The 17,519-nt window shown below is 43.7% G+C and overlaps 1 protein-coding gene across 2 annotated transcripts in view; it reads right to left on the bottom strand.

The window, feature by feature from the left end:
- THSD4 (thrombospondin type 1 domain containing 4) overlaps window positions 1-17,519 on the bottom strand; it is a 698,888-nt gene that overhangs the window by 533,411 nt on the left and 147,958 nt on the right. For both annotated transcript variants that reach the window (XM_077939655.1, XM_028851087.2), the window contains exon 6: window positions 12,418-12,520. In XM_077939655.1, coding sequence (XP_077795781.1) covers window positions 12,418-12,520 — 103 coding nt within the window. The remainder of the gene's footprint in view (window positions 1-12,417; window positions 12,521-17,519) is intronic.

Here is a 17,519-nt window from a genome sequence, read left to right as displayed (position 1 = left end):
AGCCTGGGTCCCCAGGTAAGCAAAATACACCCATTCTTACACATGGAAGGTGAACAGGAGGCAAGCTGTTGTCACGTTAAGTCATTTGGATTTGGGGGTTATTTGTTACTGTAGCATAAGCCAGCCACTGCTGACAGATACAATCACTCTGTTCATGTCACCAGTTGGCGACCTTCACTTTCTGACTCAGCCTCCCCTCTGGCTTTTCAATTGCCACTCTCTTTAGTTCAGCTCTCGGGGACACACAGTGCACTCAAGCTACCAAAACATAAAGCTGCCCCCAAACAGTTTTAAGGATTAACACTGATACCTGATGCCCTACAGCCTATAGCAACCCAGCAAACTCCAATTTCATGGTGTCCAGCCCCATTACCCTTGGCATGAAAACAGGTAGAATTTTCTCCAAGCTCAGCACCTAAACAAGTGGCTTCCTATGAAACTGCCCATGCTAGGTGGAATGGATATATATATTTGTTGTCCAAGACAGAGAGTGAAAGGGGACTGGGACAACAGGCATAAATTATCACTGTCCTGGGTGAAATGGGATGCACAGGCACCCTAATTCCACTTTTGCCATCTTTACAGTAATAGGTCCTGGGCTATGAGAAAAATTCCTGGAGGCATTATCTAAGGATAGGTCACCAAATCCAGGAAATGCAATTAAAGGCTTAAGAAGAACATCTGGTAAAATTAATGTGTTTATCAGAGAGTATACTCTGCTTTTACTATTCTATGTGGCATTGCACTGAATGAGTGCAGCTGTTTCCCTAAGTAGGCACATGTGAATAGCAGTAGACATCCAAACAAAATCAAGAGCCCTATGCAAAATCCAGCCATAAAGCATGAACACCCTGCAGAAACATTAGCAGTGTCTTCCTCCCGCCGGTCAGCCTGGGAGCCATTTAAGAGGAAGAAGGATAAAATCAAGAAAACAATCTTAGCAGCAAAAAGAATTATTTAAACAAAGCCAAAGTAAACTCAACTTCAGTGACCATAGGCTTCCTCTCTCCTTCTAGGCATGTGAAAAATATCAATGTCAGTGACTACTTTAAAAGACTACATTATTTTCTAGTAACACTTTGTAAAGAATAGCTGATTAATCCACACTAGGATGGTAATTAGTTGATTCAATGTCTCAGTGGCTTCCAGTAAAGAAGTATGCACTGACTTTGGTAGAAGAATGTTTTCCTGTCTGTCTCAATCCCCACTTCCCTATCTCCCCTTCATGTGATGTGGGTCCTCCACCACAGGGTTGGTCACATGACCTGTGCTAACCCAAGTACCCCATCCCCCAAACTAGGTTCCAGGGATGGGAACAGGATCTAAACAAGACCATGGTACAGTTTGTCTGGGATTGGAACAGTCACTAGGTATATTAGTTTCCTAGGACTGATGTAACATATCACACAAACTGGTTGGCATCCTGTTGAACACAAACAAGAGAAATGTATTCTTCTCACAGTTCTGGAGGCTAGAAATCCAAAACCAATGTGTTGGTAGGGTCACTCTCCCTCCAAAGTCTCTGGAGGAAGGATCCTTCCACGCATCTTCCTGGTTTCTGGAAGGTGCTGGCAATCCTTGGTGTTCCTTGGCTCATAGCTGCATCACTCCTGTGTCTGCCTCCGCCTTCACATGGGCTGTCTTCCCCGTCTGCGTCTTCCCATGGTGTTCTCTGTGTGGGTCCCCAGTCACAATGGATTTATAAGGCCTATTCTACTCCACTGTGACCTCTTCTAAACTTACATCTTAATTAGATCTGCAAAGACCCTCTTTCCAAAAGAAGGTTACATCACAGGTACCAGGGGGACCCTTTCTTTTTTTGAGATGGAGGTTTGCTCTTGTTGCCCAGGCTGGAGCGCAATGGCATAATCTCGGCTCACCACAACCTCTGGCTCCCGGGTTCAAGTGATTCTCCTGCCTCAGCCTCCTGAGTAGCTGGGATTACAGGCATGCGCCACCACACCCGGGTAATTTTTTGTATTTTTAGTAGAGATGGGGTTTCACCATGTTGTTCAGGCTGGTCACGAACTCCCAACTTCAGGTGATCAACCCGCCTCGGCCTCCCAAAGTGCTGGGATTACAGGCATGAGCCACCGCACCTGGCCTAGGGGTACCTTTAATAAATCTTTTTGGGGGGTGCAATTCAGCCCACAAAACCAGGTGAGAAAGTCCCTCCCACTATGATTGCAAGCTCAAACCCACGGTAAGCCTGCTCGCCTGCCCGAGACGAAGTAAACCGAACCTAGAGATGGAGAAAGATGAGAAAGGCGGGGTCCTAATGTTACTGATTCCATGGAATGCAGCCACATCTGAATCCCAGGACACCTCTTGCATTTCCCAGTAACATGACCAGCAAAATACCTTTCTGATCAAAATATATTTAGTTTGGGTTTCTGTCACTTACAACCAAGAGTTCCAATTAATATATCCACCAATGAATAATGCTCTGTAATGTGAATTCAAGTAGTTTCCCATAATCTGGGTGGAAGAGAGAGAGGATGGAAATATTTGTGAAAAAGATTGGTTATGTGCTGATAACTAACGGAATTAAGTGGGTACGTAGGAGCTTATCACACTATTATACTATTCTCCCTACTTTACCTATATTTGAAAATTTTCAAAAAATCAGTTAAATCAAATGTTCAAAAAACAAGTTCTTTTAGGTCTCATACTTAAAGTCTAGCACAAATCAGAGGGGAAAAAATAACAGAAAAAAAAAAATAATAACAACAAAAAAAAAACATACACGAGCCAGACAATAGCAGGCATCCACATGTAATACATGAAAACATTAGCAAAGTTTTCTTTGTGGTCTGCATAGGGCTATCAATATAAGACTTGCATCTCACCAGACCTCAAGGTCTTAGACAACAACAGCTGGCTGATGGCCACCTCAGACCATGCAGAAAAGGTCTGGCACGGCAGCTACTCCTGGGGAAATACCAGAACGCACACTACTCAGTGTAGTGTGGAATTCATCTTTCCCCCCAAGGTAATCACAATAAAGCAGCTATTATCCACAGCCAGCCATAAAGCAAGGGTGCAGCTCAGACAAAAGACAGGGTCACTTCTTATCTAAATGTTCACTGAAAAGCATTGTTGTTCTGACACAAGAATGTATTTCATGATTTATCAAATACCCATGATTCTGTCCTTCGATGTAGGCTAGAGTCATCCCCTCTTGGATTAGAGGTTCTCTACCCTAGCTACCCATAAGAATCACCTGGGATCTTTAAAAAATCCTGATGTCCAGGCTGCACCCCAGACCAATTAAATCACAATCTCTGGGGAGGGGTCTAGGCATCAGTGTTTCTAGGAGGCTCCTCAGTGATTCTAATGAGCAACGAGAGCCGAGAACCACTGCGCTGGACAGACCTACATCTGTGAGGCAGTTGAGGAGGCTGCTCACTTTGGATACGTGCCTCACTTCTCTAAGGCATCTGCTACTATCGGTCGGAGCAAATTCACTTCTGGATCTACTCTAGTGAGTAGATCTCAATCAATCCAGAACCTGTTCCTCCCTCTTTGTATTAGTTTCCTAGAACTGTATGACAAAATACCACAAACTTGATGACTGCAAACAAGAGAAATTTATTCTCACAGTTCTAGAGGCTGAGAGTCGAAAATCACGGTGTTGGCAGGGCCATGCCCACTTTGAAGGCTCTAGGCAAGGATGCTTCCTTGTCTCTTCCTGGCTCTTGCTGGCTGGCTGCCAGCAATCCTTGGCGTTACCTTGTAGAAGCATCACTCCAATCTCTGTCTTCATCATCACTTGGCATCCTCCCTGTATGTCTGTGTCCTTTCTCCTCTTGTTCTTTTTTTTTGTTTTTTGTTTTTGTTTTTGTTTTGTTTTGTTTTGTTTTTGAGACGGAGTTGCACTCTTGTTGCCCAGGCTGCAGTGCAATGGCATGATCTCAGCTCACCGCAACCTCCGCTTCCCAGGTTCAAGTGATTCTCCTGCCTCAGCCTCCTGAGTAGCTGGGATTACAGGCATGCACCACCACACTCAGCTAATTTTGTATTTTTTAGTAGAGACAGGGATTCTCCATGTTGGTCAGTCTGGTCTTGAACTCCCGACCTCAAGTGATCCACCTGCCTTGGCCTCCCAACTTTCTCCTCTTCTTATCAGAACACCAGTCTTTCTAGATTAAGAGCCCACCGTACTCCAATATGAACTCAACATAACTGATTACATCTGCACTGACTCTGTTTCCAAATAAGGTCACATTCTAAGGTTCCAGGAAGAATACTAATTTGGGTGGTGAGCAGGGGCAGTATTTAACCCAGTGCATTCTTCCTCACCCATATTGAGTTTTACACTTTGTCTTCACCAGAATGCATGTAAGACATAACTAATTGGGAGTACAATGCTTTTAATAAATTTTATTTTGAAATCATTTTAGATTTATAGGAAAGTTACAAAGATAGTACAAAAGTTCCTGTATACCCTTTACCCACCTTCGCCTAATGTTAACATGTTACAAAACCATTTATAGGCTGGGTACGGTGGCTCACGTCTGTAATCCCAGTACTTTGGGAGGCTGAGGTGGGTGGATCACTTGAGGTCAGGAGTTCGAGGCCAGCCTGGCCAACATGGCAAGACCCCATCTCTACTAAAAATACAAAAATTAGCCAGGCGTAGTGGTGCACACCTGTAATCCTAGCTACTCGGGTGGCTAAGGCAGGAGAATCGCTTGAACCCAGGAGGCGGAGGTTGCAGTGAACTGAGATCGTGTCACCTCACTCCAGCCTGGGCAACAGTACAAGACCCCATCTCAAAAACAAAACAAAAACAAAAAACAAACCATTCATAAAAACTAAGACATTGGGGGCGGAGCAAGATGGCCGAATAGGAACAGCTCCAGTCTCCAACTCCCAGCGCGAGCGACACAGAAGACCGGTGATTTCTGCATTTTCAACTGAGGTACTGGATTCATCTCACTGGGGAGTGCCGGACGATCGGTGCTGGTCAGCTGCTGCAGCCCGACCAGCGAGAGCTGAAGCAGGGCGAGGCATTGCCTCACCTGGGAAGCGCAAGGGGGAAGGGAATCCCTTTTCCTAGCCAGGGGAACTGAGACACACAACACCTGGAAAATCGGGTAACTCCCACCCCAATACTGCGCTTTAAGCAAACAGGCACACCAGGAGATCATATCCCACACCTGGCCGGGAGGGTCCCACACCCACGGAGCCTCCCTCATTGCTAGCACAGCAGTCTGTGATCTACCGGCAAGGCAGCAGCAAGGCTGGGGGAGGGGCGCCCGCCATTGCTGAGGCTTAAGTAGGTAAACAAAGCTGCTGGGAAGCTCGAAGTGGGTGGAGCTCACAGCAGCTCAAGGAAACCTGCCTGTCTCTGTAGACTCCACCTCTGGGGACAGGGCAATAACAAACACAGCCGAAACCTCTGCAGACGCAAACGACTCTGTCTGACAGCTTTGAAGAGAGCAGTGGATCTCCCAACACGGAGGTTGAGATCTGAGAAGGGACAGACTCCCTGCTCAAGTGGGTCCCTGACCCCTGAGTAGCCTAACTGGGAGACATCCCCCACTAGGGGCAGTCTGACACCCCACACCTCACAGGGTGGAGTACACCCCTGAGAGGAAGCTTCCAAAGCAAGAATCAGACAGGTACACTCGCTGTTCAGAAATATTCTATCTTCTGCAGCCTCTGCTGCTGATACCCAGGCAAACAGGGTCTGGAGTGGACCTCAAGCAATCTCCAACAGACCTACAGCTGAGGGTCCTGACTGTTAGAAGGAAAACTATCAAACAGGAAGGACACCTACACCAAAACCCCATCAGTACATCACCATCATCAAGACCAGAGGCAGATAAAACCACAAAGATGGGGAAAAAGCAGGGCAGAAAAGCTGGAAATTCCAAAAATAAGAGCGCATCTCCCCCGGCAAAGGAGCGCAGCTCATCGCCAGCAACGGATCAAAGCTGGACGGAGAATGACTTTGACGAGATGAGAGAAGAAGGCTTCAGTCCATCAAATTTCTCAGAGCTAAAGGAGGAATTACGTACCCAGCGCAAAGAAACTAAAAATCTTGAAAAAAAAGTGGAAGAATTGATGGCTAGAGTAATTAATGCAGAGAAGGTCATAAACGAAATGAAAGAGATGAAAACCATGACATGAGAAATACGTGACAAATGCACAAGCTTCAGTAACCGACTCGATCAACTGGAAGAAAGAGTATCTGCGATTGAGGATCAAATGAATGAAATGAAGCGAGAAGAGAAACCAAAAGAAAAAAGAAGAAAAAGAAATGAACAAAGCCTGCAAGAAGTATGGGATTATGTAAAAAGACCAAATCTACGTCTGATTGGGGTGCCTGAAAGTGAGGGGGAGAATGGAACCAAGTTGGAAAACACTCTTCAGGATATCATCCAGGAGAACTTCCCCAACCTAGTAGGGCAGGCCAACATTCAAATCCAGGAAATACAGAGAACACCACAAAGATACTCCTCGAGAAGAGCAACTCCAAGACACATAATTGCCAGATTCACCAAAGTTGAAATGAAGGAAAAAATCTTAAGGGCAGCCAGAGAGAAAGGTCGGGTTACCCACAAAGGGAAGCCCATCAGACTAACAGCAGATCTCTCGGCAGAAACTCTACAAGCCAGAAGAGAGTGGGGGCCAATATTCAACATTCTTAAAGAAAAGAATTTTAAACCCAGAATTTCATATCCAGCCAAACTAAGTTTCATAAGTGAAGGAGAAATAAAATCCTTTACAGATAAGCAAATGCTTAGAGATTTTGTCACCACTAGGCCTGCCTTACAAGAGACCCTGAAGGAAGCACTAAACATGGAAAGGAACAACCGGTACCAGCCATTGCAAAAACATGCCAAAATGTAAAGACCATCGAGGCTAGGAAGAAACTGCATCAACTAACAAGCAAAATAATCAGTTAATATCATAATGGCAGGATCAAGTTCACACATAACAATCTTAACCTTAAATGTAAATGGACTAAATGGTCCAATTAAAAGACACAGACTGGCAAACTGGATAAAGAGTCAAGACCCATCAGTCTGCTGTATTCAGGAGACCCATCTCACACGCAGAGACATACATAGGCTCAAAATAAAGGGATGGAGGAAGATTTACCAAGCAAATGGAGAACAAAAAAAAGCAGGGGTTGCAATACTAGTCTCTGATAAAACAGACTTTAAACCATCAAAGATCAAAAGAGACAAAGAAGGCCATTACATAATGGTAAAGGGATCAATTCAACAGGAAGAGCTAACTATCCTAAATATATATGCACCCAATACAGGAGCACCCAGATTCATAAAGCAAGTCCTTAGAGACTTACAAAGAGACTTAGACTCCCATACAATAATAATGGGAGACTTCAACACCCCACTGTCAACATTAGACAGATCAACGAGACAGAAAGTTAACAAGGATATCCAGGAATTGAACTCATCTCTGCAGCAAGCAGACCTAATAGACATCTATAGAACTCTCCACCCCAAATCAACAGAATATACATTCTTCTCAGCACCACATCGTACTTACTCCAAAATCGACCACGTAATTGGAAGTAAAGCACTCCTCAGCAAATGTACAAGAACAGAAATTATAACAAACTGTCTCTCAGACCACAGTGCAATCAAACTAGAACTCAGGACTAAGAAACTCAATCAAAACCGCTCAACTACATGGAAACTGAACAACCTGCTCCTGAATGACTACTGGGTACATCACAAAATGAAGGCAGAAATAAAGATGTTCTTTGAAACCAATGAGAACAAAGATACAACATACCAGAATCTCTGGGACACATTTAAAGCAGTGTGTAGAGGGAAATTTATAGCACTAAATGCCCACAAGAGAAAGCAGGAAAGATCTAAAATTGACACTCTAACATCGCAATTAAAAGAACTAGAGAAGCAAGAGCAAACACATTCGAAAGCTAGCAGAAGGCAAGAAATAACTAAGATCAGAGCAGAACTGAAGGAGATAGAGACACAAAAAACTCTCCAAAAAATCAATGAATCCAGGAGTTGGTTTTTTGAAAAGATCAACAAAATTGACAGACCACTAGCAAGACTAATAAAGAAGAAAAGAGAGAAGAATCAAATCGACGCAATTAAAAATGATAAAGGGGATATCACCACCGACCCCACGGAAATACAAACTACCATCAGAGAATACTATAAACACCTCTACGCAAATAAACTGGAAAATCTAGAAGAAATGGATAATTTCCTGGACACTTACACTCTTCCAAGACTAAACCAGGAAGAAGTTGAATCCCTGAATAGACCAATAGTAGGCTCTGAAATTGAGGCAATAATTAATAGCCTACCAACCAAAAAAAGTCCAGGACCAGATGGATTCACAGCTGAATTCTACCAGAGGTACAAGGAGGAATTGGTACCATTCCTTCTGAAACTATTCCAATCAATAGAAAAAGAGGGAATCCTCCCTAACTCATTTTATGAGGCCAACATCATCCTGATACCAAAGCCTGGCAGAGACACAACAAAAAAAGAGAATTTTAGACCAATATCCCTGATGAACATCGATGCAAAAATCCTCAATAAAATACTGGCAAACCGGATTCAGCAACACATCAAAAAGCTTATCCACCATGATCAAGTGGGCTTCATCCCTGGGATGCAAGGCTGGTTCAACATTCGCAAATCAATAAACATAATCCAGCATATAAACAGAACCAAAGACAAGAACCACATGATTATCTCAATAGATGCAGAAAAGGCTTTTGACAAAATTCAACAGCCCTTCATGCTAAAAACGCTCAATAAATTCGGTATTGATGGAACGTACCTCAAAATAATAAGAGCTATTTATGACAAACCCACAGCCAATATCATACTGAATGGGCAAAAACTGGAAAAATTCCCTTTGAAAACTGGCACAAGACAGGGATGCCCTCTCTCACCACTCCTATTCAACATAGTGCTGGAAGTTCTGGCTAGGGCAATTAGGCAAGAGAAAGAAATCAAGGGTATTCAGTTAGGAAAAGAAGAAGTCAAACTGTCCCTGTTTGCAGATGACATGATTGTATATTTAGAAAACCCCATTGTCTCAGCCCAGAATCTCCTTAAGCTGATAAGCAACTTCAGCAAAGTCTCAGGATACAAAATTAATGTGCAAAAATCACAAGCATTCTTATACACCAGTAACAGACAAACAGAGAGCCAAATCAGGAATGAACTTCCATTCACAATTGCTTCAAAGAGAATAAAATACCTAGGAATCCAACTTACAAGGGATGTAAAGACCTCTTCAAGGAGAACTACAAACCACTGCTCAGTGAAATCAAAGAGGACACAAACAAATGGAAGAACATACCATGCTCATGGATAGGAAGAATCAATATCGTGAAAATGGCCATACTGCCCAAGGTAATTTATAGATTCAATGCCATCCCCATCAAGCTACCAATGAGTTTCTTCACAGAATTGGAAAAAACTGCTTTAAAGTTCATATGGAACCAAAAAAGAGCCCGCATCTCCAAGACAATCCTAAGTCAAAAGAACAAAGCTGGAGGCATCACGCTACCTGACTTCAAACTATACTACAAGGCTACAGTAACCAAAACAGCATGGTACTGGTACCAAAACAGAGATATAGACCAATGGAACAGAACAGAGTCCTCAGAAATAATACCACACATCTACAGCCATCTGATCTTTGACAAACCTGAGAGAAACAAGAAATGGGGAAAGGATTCCCTATTTCATAAATGGTGCTGGGAAAATTGGCTAGCCATAAGTAGAAAGCTGAAACTGGATCCTTTCCTTACTCCTTATACGAAAATTAATTCAAGATGGATTAGAGACTTAAATGTTAGACCTAATACCATAAAAATCCTAGAGGAAAACCTAGGTAGTACCATTCAGGACATAGGCATGGGCAAAGACTTCATGTCTAAAACACCAAAAGCAACGGCAGCAAAAGCCAAAATTGACAAATGGGATCTCATTAAACTAAAGAGCTTCTGCACAGCAAAAGAAACTACCATCAGAGTGAACAGGCAACCTACAGAATGGGAGAAAATTTTTGCAATCTACTCATCTGACAAAGGGCTAATATCCAGAACCTACAAAGAACTCAAACAAATTTACAAGAAAAAAACAAACAACCCCATCAAAAAGTGGGCAAAGGATATGAACAGACATTTCTCAAAAGAAGACATTCATACAGCCAACAGACACATGAAAAAATGCTCATCATCACTGGCCATCAGAGAAATGCAAATCAAAACCACAATGAGATACCATCTCACACCAGTTAGAATGGCGATCATTAAAAAGTCAGGAAACAACAGGTGCTGGAGAGGATGTGGAGAAACAGGAACACTTTTACACTGTTGGTGGGATTGTAAACTAGTTCAACCATTATGGAAAACAGTATGGCGATTCCTCAAGGATCTAGAACTAGATGTACCATATGACCCAGCCATCCCATTACTGGGTATATACCCAAAGGATTATAAGTTATGCTGCTATAAAGACACATGCACACGTATGTTTATTGCAGCACTATTCACAATAGCAAAGACTTGGAATCAACCCAAATGTCCATCAGTGACAGATTGGATTAAGAAAATGTGGCACATATACACCATGGAATACTATGCAGCCATAAAAAAGGATGAGTTTGTGTCCTTTGTAGGGACATGGATGCAGCTGGAAACCATCATTCTTAGCAAACTATCACAAGAACAGAAAACCAAACACCGCATGTTCTCACTCATAGGTGGGAACTGAACAATGAGATCACTTGGACTCAGGAAGGGGAACATCACACACAGGGGCCTATCATGGGGAGGGGGGAGGGGGGAGGGGGGAGGGATTGCATTGGGAGTTATACCTGATGTAAATGACGAGTTGATGGGTGCAGCACACCAACATGGCACAAGTATACATATGTAACAAACCTGCATGTTATGCACATGTACCCTACAACTTAACGTATAATAATAATAAATAAATTTAAAAAAAAAAAAAAAAAACTAAGACATTAACTCTGGTACAATGCTATTAACTAAACTATACACTTTATGCCTATTTCACCAGGTTTTCCAACAAGGCTCTTTTTCTGTTTCAGGATTCAAATTAGGATACCACCTTAAATTTAACATAATGCTCTTAAAAATGAAAAAGGTCAGAACCAAGCTCTATTTACAGAATCAAATCAAAACTTCACTTTGGCATCCTTCTTTTGCTCACGCTTCACCCTGTTCCCCACTCCATGTATTTGCATTCAGCTAGTTCTATGTTTCCTCTGTATATCCTTCCTGCTTGAATTTGATAGTCTCAATTTTTTAGTCAAGTTAGTTCTTAACAATTTCGAGGTCATGGAACCACTCTGAGAATCTAACAGAAGCTATGGAGTCGCTGAGAACACTGCACAATTTAGCATCCAATTTCAGAGCAGTCAGATACTAATCCACTTCCCTCCTCCCCAAGTACAGAACCACCTTGCAGAGTTTGGCTTCCCCAGGCATTGATTCTGCAATGAAATCATCACAACTCACTATCAATCTCTCTTCCAAGGCAATTTCTCCAGATCCTGGACATAGTGCAGTGCTCCATACTCTGGGTCGTGGCCAACCTTAGCTGTCCCAGCCACTGCCTCAGGCTGAGGCTGAGAAGGGCTGGCTGTGCAGAGCTCTCCCACTGGGCCCTGAAGGCAGCTGGACTCCCTCTCCAGCCAACTTGGCTGTAAGCATAGAACCCCCACAAGTTCTGCTTGACCCAACACCTCTTCTGAGCCCACTTTCTTCACGAGTGGGAAGAAATATCTCAGAATGTTAACACTTCTCAGTCCACAAGCCATATTATCATCTGAATTTCAACAAAGAAAAGTGACTCCAGCATGCAGAGTGGGATCAACTTGCTCTACCAACTTTGGATCTTCTGTCATTTGGAAATGATGGGGATCTTGGACTCACAGGCAATGCCTGCCTACTATTATCTTTGGAATCAGTATGTGAGGCCCCCTAGAGGTGAGAAACATACAAATGTACAACCCCACATGTTCTCTTAAGCTCCCATACCAGCCCTCGTAGCAGTAACCAAGGAAAGGGAAACTCCATCTGCACTCACGGCTCAAAACCTTATGTTTGAACCTCTTCTCCAACTGATTCCTTGAACCCTGTTCTGTCCCCCTCACCCTGCCATCCTTGGATGTTGCTCGTTTCCATCAACGCCTCGTCCATCTGACTCATGCTGAAGATGGTCCAGGTGTCACCTGAGCTTTGCTACCTTTGGTAAAGACCTGTGCAGGCTTCTCTTTGCCCTGGAGTCACACTTTGTCCCCTATTGACACCCCAGCCAGGATCACACCAATACCTCCAACATCAATCAGAAGTCAGCAAGAATGGAAAATAGACTAAGTAACTTCTATGGACAGGGCTGGGTCTATTCTTACCTTCTGCGAATGGTTCCCATTCATAAAACCGGCCCATGAATGGCTTGTTGTTGTAGGATGCACACTGTACCTCCCGGATACTTCTACTGCTTTCTGGACATACCTAATAAAGGAGATATTAAATATGCAATTAGTGTCCATACTGTTCATAGCTCCAGGATACGTCTCCAAACTCTGTTTCCAACTTTATTTTTTTTTAATTTTTATTCTTATTTATTTTGGGGGGGTGCTCTTGTCACCCACGCTGGAGTACAGTGGCCCAATCTCGACTCACTGCAAACTCCACCTCCCAGGTTCAAGTGATTCTCCTGCCTCAGCCTCCCAAGTAGCTGGGATTACAGGCACCCACCACCATACCTGGCTAATATTTGTATTTTTTGTAGAGATGGACTTTCACCATGTTGGTCAGGCTGGTCTTGAACTCCTGACCTCAGGTGATCCACCCACCTCGGCCTCCCAAAGTGCTGGGATTACAGGCATAAGCCATCGCGCCTGGCCCCTTTCCAACTTTAAATACTAGCCCTCTTCTACCTAAACTACTGAGTTTCTGATCATTTGCTCATAACCTGCATGAAAAAGTTTAAATGCAGATCCCCAGCCTTCATGTATGCCAACTCAATCGTTATAGGGGCAAGAAATTTTTAACAAGCTCCCCAGATTATTTTTTTGCACACTGTAATTTGAAAACCACTGATCTAAACCTTCTACTCCTGACAAGTCAGTCTACTCCATTCTCTCAAAGAGACCATCTGCTTCTGTTTGACTTTGTTCATGCCATTCCCCTTGCATGGAATAGTAGTCACAGCAGACACGTTCAGAGCCCTTACCTTTGCCAGGCACTACTTTAAACATGTTCCACATATGAACTCATTTAATCTTCACAACCACAAATGAGGTAAACACTGTAGTTTTACAGATTTTTCATGAGAGCAAACTGAGGCATGGAGGAGTCACACAGCCAGTGAGGTGTGGGGCCTGGATTTAAACGCAAGCAGCCTGGCTCCCACCAGGCTGTCTCTCATGGTCCTCCCCATCTTCTCTAAATTCTAGCTTAGATTCTGTCCCACCTAAAGCAGGAATTTCCGACCTTCTGCGTGCAAAACAATCACCCAGAGATCCTTTTGGAAATGCAAACTTCTGGATCCCTCCATGAAGGATTATTATTCAGTAAATCTGGGATGAAATCCAGAGATCTGTATTTTATCAAGTTTATCCAGGTGATTCTGATGCACTAGACTACTCAAGGAAAACACACTGCTCCCTCTGGCTTTTTTCTTCCTCATTTATAAATGGTAAATATGAGCAAAGTGTGGTACAGAGTAAATAAGTATGAGACAGAAAATAATAAGATCAGAATCTCTAATTCATATTATGGATAAAGTATGATCTAGCTTTGTTGAACCTGAACTATAAGAGTATGTGTGTGTGTGTGTTGTGTGTGTGTGTGTGTGAATAATCAGAAGGAAAAGAAGCCTGGCCCCTGAAACATCAAACAGTACTGTGTAGAAGAAGTCTCTGGAATAAACTGCTAATAGGATAGTTCAAAGTCTTCAAGGATTTGTAGAGAAATCTACTGTATGTATCAGAAATATTAGGTCTCCTGGAAGATGAGGGACCAGAGGAAGGACTGAAAATAGGTGTGAGGGTAAACATCTCCTGCTTGATTAAGGACAGTCGCAGCTGGGGAGGCTGCTGGTACAAATGTGCAGCGTGGCCATTACCCTGCTGTGGTCTGAGCCGAACCATATGGAGCAAGAAGCCCTCTAAAGCAGAACATGATGGAAACTGGTAGGAAAAAACAGGCAGGGTGAACAAGCAGGTGGGCTGAGCTCTGACAATCAGTGAGAGGCAGACAGGCCACGGAAGCCTGTCTCCTAGGGCTCTGGAAGCCAACCTGCTGGCAACCCTGAAGCTGCGCCCATGTAAGCTTCCAGCAACACCAGCTGTCTCCATGAAGGGTTTTGAGTTAACTAAGATGCTTTTCACAGCCCTTTGGCCTGAGTCAAAGTTCGAGTAGGATGTGAACAGCTGGGTGACTTGGAGAGGCCACCATCCCTGTAGCAGTCCCCAAGTACGGCTTCGAGAAAGAAAACTTAAGGAGTTTGTTAAAAATGCAGATTCTCAAGCCTCACTCTGGCAGGAGAGTGGGGAAAAGAGCCCAGGAATATATGCTTGAAGTGCTCCTTGGGTGATTCTGGTGCAGCCTGTGCATCCTAACCTGTGCAGCAGCAATGAAGAGCCACGCCCAAGCCCCACCTCACTCCACTCCAAATTACTTAACACAGAATTAGAGTGCTAGAGCAAAAGAAAAAATCAAATCCAACCCCTTTCATTTACAGATGAGGGAACTGAGACCTGGAGATGTGGCAAGCCTTGCCAAGGGCTCCACAGTGACACAGAAGCAGAGCCCAGAGCGCTGATGGCCCACTCTGTCCATAATCAGAACTAGAGATCAGCTGCTGGGCTGCAGGTCTTCACAACAGAAACAGACCAACACAAGCGGCTGAAGGTCTTGTTCCTCAAATAACTACACCTAAGTAAAGCCAAGGTGCTCTACAACGAGGCTCCAGCTAGAAGCCACACTTCATTAACCTAGTGGGAGTTACTAGAACTGGAAGCTGTAGACTACAAAGACTTACACAGTCTGCTTAACCTCTCTCTCTCAATGAGTAAAATGGCTAATAGGCTAGACTACAAACCAATGCACATTTAGAATTATCTAGAGTTGCTCAGTACTTGATAACATAAATGCCTATTTCATGACTGAGAAAGGAGCCCACAATCCATTAAGTTGTAAGTGTTAAAAAGATTATGTGTGTGGAGTGTGTGTGTACATACACAGAGAGAGGTTAAAAGTGTTACCTCTGGAAGGTGACGTTACAGATGCTGTTAATCTATAATTAATTGTTAGTCTATTTGTGTTATTTATTTTTTTCTGCAATGAACATGTAATATTTATGTAATAAAAGTGACAACTGGCCAGGCAGGCGCAGTGGCTCACGGCTGTAATCCCCTAGCACTTTGGGAGGCCAAGGCAGGCAGATCACTTGAGGTCTGGAGTTTGAGATCAGCCTGCCAACATAGTGTAACCCTGTCTCTACTAAAAATACAAAAAATTAGCTGGGTGTGGTGGCATGCACCTGTGATCCCAGCTACTCGGGAGGCTGAGGCAGGAGAATCACTTAAACCTGTGAGGAAGAGGTTGCAATGAGCTGAGATCGTGCCTCTGCACTCTAGCCTGGGCGACAAAGCAAGACTCTATCTCAAAAAAAAAACAAAAAACTGACAATGTATCAGAATTGAGCCCTTCCAAATACACTAGCCCTTAGCTAGCTTTGCATGTCCTTGCAGTTTAAGGTATGGCTTAATACTCCACTAATGCCCAGTGCTCTCACATCCATACACATCTGCCAACCCAACTTACTGTGGATCATTCAGGATACCCCGTCTCTTGGTCACCATTAAGTCATTCACATCTAAGCATAGCCCGGTTCCTATCTAAGGCAGAAGAGCTTAACGTGGCTTCAGAGCCACAATGACCAGCAGATCCACCTGCAGTTGCCAGGAGTCAGCTGAGCCCAGCAGGAGGTAACGAGGTGTCCTGGTGGACGGGCATGGCCCTGTGTGTGACTCCAGCAAGGACTCACATGACGCCAAGCAAACTGCAAGCCTGGAGGGCAGAGGGATGTGGCCAGAGAAATGCAAGGCTTCTTGGGCCCGGACGTGGAAGCATGTTATTGAGGCAGCATTATGGTATAGGCAAGGAAGGCAGAAGCCTGGACTGATGATACTGATGATGATAATGATGATGATACCTAACTTTTATTGAGCATTTATTAAATGTTAGACATTCCACTATGTGACTTACATATATTCAGCTCATTTAATCCTCACAATAACTATTATACCCATTTTACAGACGAGGAACCCAAGGCAACAAAAAGTTAAATGAGCTGCATAAGGTCACAGGGCTTGTAAGTGGTGAAATCAAGATTTGAACCCTGACACTTTGCATCTGGAATCCATCATAGTAACCACTATGCCACGGTGCCCTCCTTGACTGTGTAGACAATAAAGTTAATTTGTGATGGGTCCTCGGACAAGAGAGCCATAACTGTGTCTTGTCTATTGTCAGGATAGGGCTAGAGGCAAAAGCTGGAATCAGTCCCCAAGGCCTGGAGAAGTGGCTGGCCTCTGCTACAAGGAGCACGGAGCTGTGGAGTGAGGAGGAAAACCAGGCAGGGCCTGGGAAATCCTGTTTCATGTCTCTTTTATAGATTACATCTGTTTGTACTTGTCATACTATTATCGGGATGTGATCTCCTCTCATTTTAACAGACTCTCTGAAGTTAAAACTTCCAGGTTACAGATCCTTTTACCCCTTCTTAGGTTTTAAATTGTTAGGTTTTAAATTGGTTGTTTCCTGATGTCATGGACTGAGTCACCTTCACCTTATCAGTAATCGTCTGTACATTACACTGTGAGCTGGCCCTGGGGACAGGTTTCTTGCAGATAGCTAGCAGATCCTTTCCATGGGCAGAGATTCTCGCAATCTTCAGGCCAGAAAACTGAGACAGGGGAAAAGCCATGGAGATAGAGATCAGGCTCATTCAGGATGAGACTAACAAAGTCTGGCTATTTAGAGCCAAGTAATGCCCCTGGGAGATAACCTCCCTTCAAATGACTCCCACCCAAAAGAGGGAGGGATGTTTCCACTGGACTTTTAATGGAAGAGAAATAAAGATGTACTTTAATATGATTAGCTGACTCCTTATAAAGCAGTATGAGCCCTATCCAAAGTTCCATCTAGACAATTGCCTGGGGTTGCTATGAGTCACAAATAGTATTATGGAAACTCCAGCTACATTTCTAGTGACCCTGGTTAATCTGAAATGACAACTGCCTGTACCCAACTTCACTGCTCGAGAGGCCACCATCTGTGATCACAAACTTACCTTTTGGTAATTAATTACTGTCATCTCCCCAGGAGATGAACAGCATCATCTCCAATGTAGCGGTGCCAAGGAACATGACCTTGAAGTCTGCCTGCGTCAGATATGCAATTTTTTTATCCTTTTCATTGCTATGAATTCAATCAAAAG

This window comes from Macaca mulatta, chromosome 7, assembly GCF_049350105.2.
Source record: "Macaca mulatta isolate MMU2019108-1 chromosome 7, T2T-MMU8v2.0, whole genome shotgun sequence".
In the NCBI taxonomy this organism is placed as follows: domain Eukaryota; kingdom Metazoa; phylum Chordata; class Mammalia; order Primates; family Cercopithecidae; genus Macaca; species Macaca mulatta.
This window is presented reverse-complemented; position numbering and strand designations above follow the sequence as displayed.